The sequence below is a fragment of the Phasianus colchicus genome, chromosome 2, assembly GCF_987193195.1.
Source record: "Phasianus colchicus chromosome 2, bPhaCol1.hap1.1, whole genome shotgun sequence".
In the NCBI taxonomy this organism is placed as follows: domain Eukaryota; kingdom Metazoa; phylum Chordata; class Aves; order Galliformes; family Phasianidae; genus Phasianus; species Phasianus colchicus.
In genome coordinates this window covers 66,598,608-66,609,388 of record NC_143437.1, presented here as the reverse complement: position 1 = coordinate 66,609,388, position 10,781 = coordinate 66,598,608, and the positions used below count along the sequence as shown (strand labels likewise).

General features: G+C 44.5%; 1 protein-coding gene across 3 annotated transcripts; it reads right to left on the bottom strand.

The window, feature by feature from the left end:
• Positions 1 to 1,419: 1,419 nt before the first annotated feature.
• PPIL6 (peptidylprolyl isomerase like 6) lies at positions 1,420 to 10,458 on the bottom strand. Of its 3 annotated transcripts, none has more exons than XM_031611359.2 (8): positions 10,336 to 10,452; positions 9,697 to 9,792; positions 7,111 to 7,299; positions 6,070 to 6,132; positions 5,757 to 5,925; positions 4,655 to 4,708; positions 2,857 to 2,992; positions 1,420 to 1,647 (listed from the first exon to the last, which is right to left on the bottom strand). In XM_031611359.2, the coding sequence occupies exons 1-8, from the start codon at positions 10,420 to 10,422 to the stop codon at positions 1,536 to 1,538; spliced, it is 906 nt and encodes a 301-aa protein (XP_031467219.2). In that variant the 5' UTR covers positions 10,423 to 10,452; the 3' UTR covers positions 1,420 to 1,535. The 3 variants fall into 3 exon arrangements, with proteins under 3 accessions (XP_031467219.2, XP_031467221.2, XP_031467220.2); XM_031611360.2 differs by having other exon boundaries at positions 1,421 to 1,647; positions 5,778 to 5,925; positions 10,336 to 10,450; XM_031611361.2 differs by lacking the exon at positions 7,111 to 7,299 and having other exon boundaries at positions 10,336 to 10,458.
• Positions 10,459 to 10,781: the final 323 nt, after the last annotated feature.

Here is a 10,781-nt window from a genome sequence, read left to right as displayed (position 1 = left end):
CCTATTTTGTTTATTTTCACCTTTGGCACAGGACTTTGAAGTAAAAATAATTATTTTCCAGACAGTTTAATTGATTTGAAAATTTCCTACAGTTAACTTAGTTCCTCTGCAGTTGTCTATGTATAGGTTTCAGAATTATTTAGAGAATAAAAGAAGAAAATGTGTTGACAGTTCCTTAGCCATCTGCAGACATATCTGCAGTACATATCTGTATATTTTAGGTTTTTGTTTCTCACAATAACTGAAGAAAAATCTGAATCCCCTTGCTAAAGTGAAGATGTTCATTATGCTCCCTCAAAGCATGTGGGATCACTGTAGGTCTGTGGACTCTTCAAACACTAAGTTAACCTACTTGCTAATTGATTTGTTAAATTCATCCCCATTTAGCAAAGAAGCATTAGAATGCTGCTTTTCCTGAAATCTCATCTTAAGCTCAGGCAAAACTGGGTCTCTCCTCATACTTTGCTAATTCCACCTCTCCCAACTTGGATGGCCTTGTTTTGCAGATTTGAGCAGCTCACGCAGAGAGCTCAGTGCAAGAGCAAAGGTCGCTTCCCCTGGCACAGTCTCTTTGTGATGCTGGAAATACAGGCTGGAGATCAGTAAGCTGACCGTGTCTGCACAGCCCTGACACAGCTCTCAGAATTGCTGCTCTTTCCAATGAGCTTCCTGTGCACTTCTTTGTGGCCTCTCTCCAGGCTGCATTTTCTTTTTCTTCTTTTAGTGCTTCTCTGCCATTCCCTGCTGAGACCATCAGCACCCAGGCTCTGCGCAGATCGCCAAAGCCATCTTGCATGTATGAGATCATCAACACCAGCAATCAGTTGTGTATTACGTATTTTCATCCACAGGTAACCTTAAAACTTCCTTCTGTGCAGTAACTTTATAAACAAGATTTTACTCTGGTTTAGTGACAATAATGACTTTAACCAAAAATAATCACTTGAAACTTACACCTGTTTTAACATTTCTCATTTCTGCCTGAAGTAGCTCAACCTGATTTCAAAGGTGCTCATTTTAGCTCACAGCATTCACTGCAGGGTCAAATGTCTGGCATTCAGAGATACTCAGTCCTGCAAACATTTTTTTCTGCCTTCCTCTGATATATCTGAGTTACAGCATGTAGGCTACACTTCAAGTCAGAGCTGTGCTGGGCAGTGGTGCTCGGAGCTGCACACTGCTGTGTGGAGGTTGGTGGTTGAGGCAGAATTTAGCCAAGATTGGTTGGCTTTATTCCTCTGAGTGTGTTCCGGCAGTACTGTGTCTGCCTGTCAGTATATAATCATACTAAGCTATTATCCAGAAATTGTAGATTGGCAGAAGTCTTTTTCTACACTTTATGTTCACATTTTTTTCTCTATACTCATATTAAAGTGCTTCTAACAGCCTATGAACACTTTTTAAACTAAGTCAAAATAACGATTCCAACACATTCACATTTGCAAGAAGTGTTTCTTTTATCTTACACGAAAGCCATCGAGGTCTGTGAAAAGCTGAGCAGAAATCAGTGCTCTACCTTGCTGCGAAGTTGGTGATCATGGCTGGAAAGTCCCACACTTCATAACTTTGCAGGTCACTTTGGGCTTTTCATTATACGTCGGTACAGTTTCCAGTCGCTGGAGAACCTCTGTGCCCTCAATCAATTGCCTGCAGAAGGGAGGAATAGCAGCTTTGATCCACCTTTGCTGCCTGAGCAGTATCCCCTGTCCCTGAAGCCAGCTCTGCAGCCACCATAACAAAACCAAGTGGGCTCTACTCTTTATTCTTCACAATGGGGTAAAAAACACCATTGGTTCTTGATTAAATAGTTGCTATTTAGCTTTTTAGGGGATATGAAAATACTGAGTTATGGCAGTTACATTTATTTAAAGAAAGAAGCCTTGTACCAGCTACGAATGGCCATTAATTTTGAGGAGAAAGAAGTAAAAAACTGTGTTATCAGAAGTTATTGGAAGTGTTTCCCCGAGAAATACCTTTCATTTCCTCCCTTTGCAGTGCCAACCTGAGTCTTTGAAAACAGTCCAATGTTCTGCAATTTTTAGTTTTCAACATTTTTTGAAAAAGCCTTAGATAATTAAAAGCACAAATTATCTGAACTTTTCCTCTGTTTTGAAAGTGAGATGGCTACAAGAGAAAACGTCTTCCAGTTTTTCTATCTGTTAATTACGAGCTTGTCCTGCAGAGATTAGCTTTGTAACGGAGGTCAGTTGTGCTCAAGGATCCTGCATCTTCCAGATTACACAGCTGGTGTCCAGGCAGGACCTCAAGGTAAACACCATGGGTTGGTAATCTATCCAGCCAGCCACCAACTTGGCTTGTTCTCTTTAGCTTAGGCAGTTGTGCTTTTCATGTCCTTCCAAAATGCTATCTGTAACAGTGACATGAAAGTAGCACTGCAGATTTCTCCTTCTGAAGCAAACTGCACAGAGCAATGATCATCCTCATTACATTTATGAAAAGCTGAAAATCTCAACAGAGCCAGCCCTGCATTAATTTACTGAGACAGTCATTCACTAAAACAATTTATCTTGGCCACTGAGGGCTGAGCAGGAACTAGAGGCTTTGCTCCAAGCCCATTAGGACACACCTCCAGCTGACACCAAGCTATGCAGGCACCTCTTTGCTGACTTTGTCCTTGAGAGATCCCAGCAGCTCTCTTAACTTTGCTATTGGGTTTTCCAGCTTGATCAAGCCAGGCCAGGGCAAATAAATGAAAAAAAAAGGGTGTCACTAGATACATCAAACATGACTTATCCATCCTCTCCCTGGCCAGAGATATCCACATTGCAGTTGCCATGTCCTGCAGAGCTAGGGTAACCTCTGTGCTGCAGCAGATGCAAGCTTGAGCATACATACCCAAAAGCCACACATTTTTTGTCCAGGTAGGGAACTGGCTGAAGCGTGATGTAGAACTGGGAGCCATTGCTGTGGCGGCCCTTGTTAGCCATCCCAAGGATACCTCTTCCCTTGTGAGGGATGGCAAAGTTTTCATCTGGGAAAAGAGTTCAGGGATAAAAGGCAGAATATGTACTGATTCCTCTGTTCCTCTTTGCTTCCAGCTCCCATAACTTCCCATGTCTTTCTTTCCCACTTGCCCTTTTCCTTTTTCCACAAAGGAAAGTCTCATGTGAGTAAAGCCTGGTATGAACCAATGTCCTTCCTTGAAAAGTCTTCCCACTAATATTCAGTTCTCAAGCAAGCAAAGAAGCCAATTAAAATATTTAGATTTTAACATTTTTTAAAATAATTTTTACCCTTTTTGAGTGCCTTTCTCCGAAGCTGATTCATAAAAAAGGTAATTAAATGTTAACTGAATAGTTACTCCCTGAATGCTGACTTGTGGTTTGCAAAATATCTTCAGCAGTTTAATTTTGGATTAGAATGCTTTGTGCAATGACACGGCTCTCCTGTCCAAGTGGTTCTCTGTAATTACCTCAGTACTTTGAGCTCGTCACAGTAAAATGTAGCTGCGTCCCATTAATTTCAGCAGGCATTGCAGTGAATGGAGGCGTGCCAGCCACCCAGTTTTGCAGAAAAGTTTCACCATCTGACAGAGGCATCTGTCACTGCTTGCAGATATCAAAGATATTTGTCCTCTGCCCTTTGTGTAAATAGTTTGGCAGGAAGAACTCGGAAAGCAATCTAAGCCTTAAAATAGGCATACCCAAGTGAACACTTTGCTAGGAGATGAAAAGCTGTGTGTAGCTTTTAAAGAAAAAGTAGAAGAAGTAGAGCCCTGGGCAGCAGAGCTCAAACCTGCCTGGCTACTCAATTCCAGCCTGCTTTAGGTTGGTCCCATAGCCTCGAGGTGAAAGTGGGCTCTTCGCTGCCTTTGAAAATAAAGTTTGCAGCTACACTTGGCACTTCTGATCTCAGTGCTGGCTGCTGCCCAGCCTGCTCAAATGTAACATTGGTAGTGACACTGTCAGTAAGAAAGCTTTTACATAAGAGAACATAAATCAGTTTCAGAAGCGCTTTAGCTGACCTAAAATGTCTTTATGGGTAGCATTTAATCCAAACAGAGTATCCCAAATGTCTATGTCAATTACATGGGTTATTTTTCTTAAATATTATATGTAATAATGTTCTTTTTTCTTTATATCTAACTACTTTCTATCAGTAGGGGTGTACATTTATTGTTAAATTTGCTCACACCTGTCATTTCCCGACCTTCACAGCTTTATAGGCATTCTACATTCAGTTGGATTCAGAAGTAATTCACATTTGGAGCTGCAGAACCAACTGTGGCAATGTGTGTGATGTGCCCAAGCCTTAAAAGCTGCCTGAGATCCAGAAAATCTGGAGTTAAAGCCAACTCACTTCCATTACTTTAAACATATTTAAGCAAAAGGTATCAGCTGGTTGGAGATCTGCAGCTAATCCACTTCTGTCTGAGTGTTCGCAGTTTGAAGCAGGCAGGCAGCAGGTGAGCCTCTGCCCTGATTTTGGCAGGGAAAAGCACTGGTGGAGCTGAGCATCCAGTGCAGGGGCCAAGACTGCAAGTCAGTTCTTAAGCCAAAATCTCGCTGAAAATCAAACCATTTCCTCAAGGGAAACAAATGGAAATCCTCAGGTTATTCTGTAAGATCGGATAAACAGCTTGATTTTTGTGGCAGTGTGACATTTGTGCAGTGAGGTAATTTAGAGAACGTACCTTCAAATGTGGGACCATAAATTGACTCTCCTCCATCTCCTTTCCCAGTTATGTCTGTTGGGTAGACATGGTGTAATGATCAGAGGTCAGGTGGATCACAGGCATAGCTCAGGATTATCTGAATGGCTCCAGCAGAGCTTGGAGACACGGTTTGCCCATCTTCCAGGGAAGCCAAAATTACTCTTTTAATACCAACATTTTAACAGAGTTTTTGGAAGAACTTTTCATGGATTACTGCATCAGCCCAGGAAGGGGCAGGCTGGGAGAAGGGCATCAATTGCAGTGAGTGGGGTTAGAGCGAGGAAGGGGGGAAATGCAGCTATGATGTTATGGCAGATTAAAACTGCTAACTTGCCTGAGAAAAATTATTTGGTAAAAGAGAAATGGAAAAAGATTTCTGATGGGCAAGGTAATAATTTTAGGTTGCTTTGTTGACTCCATAGATAGCTGCTTAGACATTCTTAGACTTTTAAAGTTCATTTTCAAAGTATAAACTAAAACTGGATTTGAGCAGTCCCACTTGGAGTAAGCAGGGCAAACGTGGGTAAGAAATAGAGGTAGGTAAGACAGATGATTGACCAAAGGGGAGTGAGGAATGAAGGCAGTCTCTTCTGATACAGCTCTGTAATCTTGTCCTCCCTTAGGGTGTCAGACAGCCTATGTTATGAGATTTTCACAGTGCCTTTCTCCTCAGTACGCAGTGCCTGACTCCAGGCATGGCTCTGCTGCTCAAGCAGCTCACCAACATGTCTGACATGGCTCTGAGACTTGACTAAATGCCTCCATAAGTTAATCTCTCAATAAAACAAGTAATATGTTTTCCTGTGGGTATTCCTAGTGTTTTAACGTTCTCATTTAGTTTTCTAAGTACTTAGTGAAAGATCTTTTTAAGAAGTCTTGAATAATAAAAAGAACAAGTTATCTATACATTTCCTCCATTTAGAGAGTGAGATGGCTAAAGGAGAAGATACTTTCTAGTTTTCATATGTATTAAGATCTTATCCTGCTCTTAATAAGACATTAGCTTTAGTTTGGTTACATGTGCTTGGACTATAACCCATGGTGGTTATCCCGTCCCACTTCTGCTGTGACCCAGATTTACTCAGGACATTTGGAAATGCACCTCCTCCTTGGATCCACACAGGTTTTACAAACCGATGAAAACAGGAATTTTTATAAGTGAGCTCTTGACCACTGCTGGCAGACATCACTCCTCCTTCGCACAGAGCACGGAAATTCTCACAGGTTTTGGGGCATACATCAGAAAAGAGCTGTAAAATGAGCACGAGAGGAAAAATATGAAATTCATAACTGACATCAGCCGTCCAGATTTCAGCCTCCTTTCCCTCAGGAAGTGAAAACCCAATGTTTGATATCTTTACTCTTTGCTTTTGCTGTTTTACTCAGCCGCTTACCTCAAACAGAAGTGTCCCAATGGGCTGCTCCTCAATGGCTATGTCCAAATACACAAATATGTGCTGTTTGGGCCAGAAAAACAAATCCGGTGAGATGAAGGCCAACTTTCAGTGCAGCCCTTCCTTTCTAATGCAGGTCAGTACCAGCAGCTCAGTGTGAGCCATCTCAGCATGTCTGTGGGATGGTTAGTACAGAACTGTATTCCTATTGCTTTGTTTAAACAAACAGAAAGGCAAAGGATATTTCACTCTTCTGGGCAGAAATAATCCTGGCAGTGTTAGAGCCATCTTCACCTTGTACTTGTCTGTGTCCCTATTGTGGCCCATATGATATGGGCAGGATAAGTGAATTAGCAGGAATAGCCATCACACCACCAAAAGGGACAGTTCTTGCTCTTTGCCCTTAATTCTCAAATCCACATGGAATCAGTGTGATATTTGCTGTGCTTCAACTGAGTACTGTGTTTTATCTGGAGCACAATGTCCACTTCTGGGCCTCCCAGTTGAAGAAGGCTGGGAACTTCTAGAGAGAGTCCAGTGGAGGGCCACAAAGATGATAAGGGATCTGGAGCATCTCCTTTATGAAGAAAAGCTGAGAGACATGGGACTGTTCAGCCTGGAGAAAAGAAGACTGAGGGAGGAACTTATCAATGCTTGTAAATATCTAAAGGGCAGGAGTCAAGTGGACTTGACTCCTGGGCTCTTTTTGGTGGTACACAGTGACAGGACAAGGAGCAACAGCACAAACTGGAACACAGAACATTCCATACGAACATGAGGAAAAACTTCTTTACTGTGAGAGTGACAGAGCACCAGAGCAGGTTGCCCAGAGAGGCTGTGGAGTCTCCTTCTCTGGAGATGTTCAAGACTCACCTGGACGCTTTCCTGGGGAACCTACTGGAGGGATCCTGCTTTTAGCAGGGAGTTGTACTCAGTGATCTCCATAGGTACCTTCCAACCCCTACGATTCTGAGATTCTGTGATAATACATTCAGTTGGTTAACACACCTTGCACTCTTCTTGTAAAACCATGTTACTTGCCTGGCTGCTCTTCAGGTGTTTGGTGTAAAAATCCTCTGTGATTGCTTGGTAAAGGGCCTCAGGCTTAAAATCGCGGTAGCCCCATTTGCAATAGGCCCACTTGAGCAACTCCTCCTCATCGCCGAGCAGCCATCCATTAACAAAGCACATCACACGGGAGGCATATCCCCACACCTCGCCTCTCAGCTCCTGCATGGAAGAGGGAGAGCACAGAGCCTCAAGAAGTTATTTTCACACTTAGTAAAGATGCAATTTGTAATGCTGTACAAACAGGTAGAGTGACCTGTGGTATTTTTGTGCTTCTCCTACTTTTAGACTCATAAATCTTGCTAACCCAGAGAATCTGCAGCAGCGGTTTTGATGAGGTGTGCTGGAAGGGAAAGCTGGCACGGCAGCTGGGCAACTGATGCAAGGAGTAAAGCAAGGAGTAGCTGAGATCTCTTGGTTTGTTTGGCCCAGAGCAGAAGAGGATGAGGGGAGGCCAAACGGTGGCCTACAGCTCCTCACAGGGAGTGGAGGGGCACTGCTGAGCTGTTAGAATCATAGAACGACCAAGGTTAGAAAAGACCTCAAAGATCATCCAGTCCAACCATCCACCTACCACCAATATTTCCCCACTCAAAAATGTTCCTTAGTACAACATCTTGAACACCTCCAGGGATGGTGACTCCACCACCTCCCTGGGCAGCCCATTCCATCACCTGACCGCTCTTTTGGAGAAGAAATTTTTCCTAATATCCATCAACTTGAGGCCGTTCCCTCTTGTCCTATCACTAGTTATGTGGGAGAAGTGGCCAACTCCCACCTCACCACAGCCTCCTTTCAGGGAATTGTAGAAAGCAATAGTCTTCCCCTGAGCCTCCTCATCGCCGGACTGAACAATCCCAGTTGCCTCAGCTGCTCCTCGTAAGACTTATGCTCCAGACCTCTCACCAGCTTCATTGCCCTTCTCTGGATGTGCTCCAGGGCCTCAGTGTCTTTCTTGTAATGAGGGGCACAGAACTGAGCACAGTAATTGAAGTGCAGCCTCACCAGAGCTGAATACAGAGGGACAGTCCACTTCCTGCTCCTGCTGGCAAAACTATTTCTGATGTAAGCCAGGATGCCATTGGCCTTCTTGGCCACCTGGGCATGCTGCTGGCTCATGTTCAGCCAAGCACTGACCAACACCCCCAGGTCCACTTTCTCCTCACAGTCTTCCAGCCACTCTGCCCCAAGCCCGTAGCATTAATCAGGGTCGTTGTGGCCAAAGTGCAGAACCCAGCACTTAGTCTTTTTGAACTTCATCCCACTGGCCTAAGCCCAGTGATCCAGCCTGTCCAGGCTCTGAAAGGCCTTTCTACCCTCAGGCAGATGACACTTCCTCCCAACTTGGTGTCATCTGCAAACTTACTGAGAGTGCACTCAATTCCCTTGTCCAGGCTGCCAGCTTCTTCAAGAGAATACTGTGGGAGACAGTGTCAAAGGCTTTGCTGAAGTCTAGTAGACTATGTCAACAGCCTTTCCCTCATCCAGCAGGTGGGTCATTCAATCACAGAAGGACAGAAGGAGATCAGGTTGGTCAAGCAAGATCTGCCTTTTGTAAACCCATGCTGGCTGGGCCTGATCCCCCAGTTGTCCCACACATACTGCGTGATCTTGCTCAAGATGATCTGCTCCATAACCTTTCCTGGTGCTGATGTCAGGATACTCCTTGTAACCCTTCTTGTAGATAACAAGCCTCCAATCCTCTGGGATCTCTCCAGCTGGCCAAGAATGCTGACAGATGGTAGAAAACAGCTTGGGAATCACCTCCACCAGCTCCCTCAGCAAGGGAGATGGATCCCGTCCAGCTCCATGGACTTGTAACAGTCAGTCCAGGTGCAGTAGTAGGTATCTAACTGTTTCCACCTGAATCAAGGGCGGTTTATTCTGCCCCCCATCCCAGACTTCCAGGTCAGGAGGTAGAGTACCCTGAGGATAACTGGTCTGACTTTTAAAGACAGATCCAAAGAAGGTACTGAGAACCTCAGCCTTTTCCTTATCCTCAGTGGTCACGTTTCCTGCCATATCCAGTAGAAGACAGAGATTTTCTCTCTTTAGCCCTCCTCTTACTGTTAATATATTCATAAAAAAAGGTTTTTGTTCTTTTACTCCAGTGGCCAGCTTGAATTTAAGCTGGGCTTTTACCTTTCTAACTTTCTCCCTGCATATCCTAACAGTTTCTTCATTCTCTCCCCAAGTTTCCTGTCCCTTCTTCTACAGGAAGAAGGTGACAGGGACAGGACCTAAGAAAATGGCAAGGAGCTGTGTTAGGGCAGAGTCATGCTGGGTGTTAGGAAGAGCTTGTTCATGAGAAGGTGATCAGGCACAGAATAGGCTGCCAGGCTACCCAGGCTGGTCACACTGCTGAGCTTGCTGGAGTTGAAGAATCTCCTGCACAGTGTGCTCAGATATATAGTTTGATTTTTAGGGGGTCCTGTGTGGAGCCAGGAGTTGGAGTTGATGATCCATATGGGTCCCTTCCAACTCAGGATATTCTATTACTCATGAGCCAAGTTCTACTTAATTTTAGACATGCAGCTATCTAATAGTTATAAGAGTTACCTTCTTTTTCTTCTGTAAATATTCATTCCATGCAAATTCCAATAAAGGATGTACTACAGGATCTGCAAATTTGCTTGGAAACTTCAGTTTCAGTGCCTAGATATACCAAATATGAAAAAAGAAATTGCTTACAAGCAGTATAATAGCCCCACCCATCCATCCAATCCATGCTTGCACTTCCCTAATTAATTACAACCTGAGTCAAAGCCTCAGTAAGTACAACGATTGCACCACACCCGTTCCTGCACTGGCATAATTCCTGGCACCTGCAGAAGCACAAACTGCTCTGAACACCTGCTCACAAATGTTGTGGGAGATTTTGTAAGAATGTCTGCTTCACAAATATGAATTACGGTCTCCTCCTCTGCCACATGAGATAGATGCAAGTAGCAAGACATTCAAAGATATCTGAGCATCATCAGCTGCATTTCTGCATGCATTTCAACAGCTGCAGTCCTGTAAGTGACTTGAACCCAGGGGTGAGGATGTGGGACAAGGCAGGACTTCATTGTGCATGGCTCTACTGTGTGTTGTGTGGGACTGCCCAGCTATACCCAGTTCTGTGGAGCATCCTTGGGGCTCCCAGGCCCTTTCACCCTATTTCCATTCATTCCAGCACTCCCCATTGCTCCCAGTTACCTCTGCTGTGCACTTGGCTACATGGAAAGCTGTGTCCTGGAGCAGGCCGGTCACCTCCACCACCATAGGCAGCCATTCACCATCCATAGCAACTCTTTGTCAACAGGGCCCAGCACCATGGCAACACAGCAAGGAGGGGGGAAAGGAGAGTGGAAAGGGAAGGAGGGAGGAGGGCAGAGCCTTTGTGCAGCATGTGTACATCCTGTAGAACACTACAGAAAGTTAGGGAATGCCCAATTTCTCTTTTTACCGAGGAAGAAAAAGTGGATGACATGCAACACGTGCTACAGAACTGCAGGAGCTGGCACCCAGATCTTGTTACTGATCCCCTGAGTGTTGCAGCATTTAAAGGATTGCCCTGGGATGAGGATCCTGATCCTGATAGTGGCTGACAGCAGGTGCCCAGCAAAAGGTGCACAGGGGAGCAAGCACAGCACCGGTGCTTC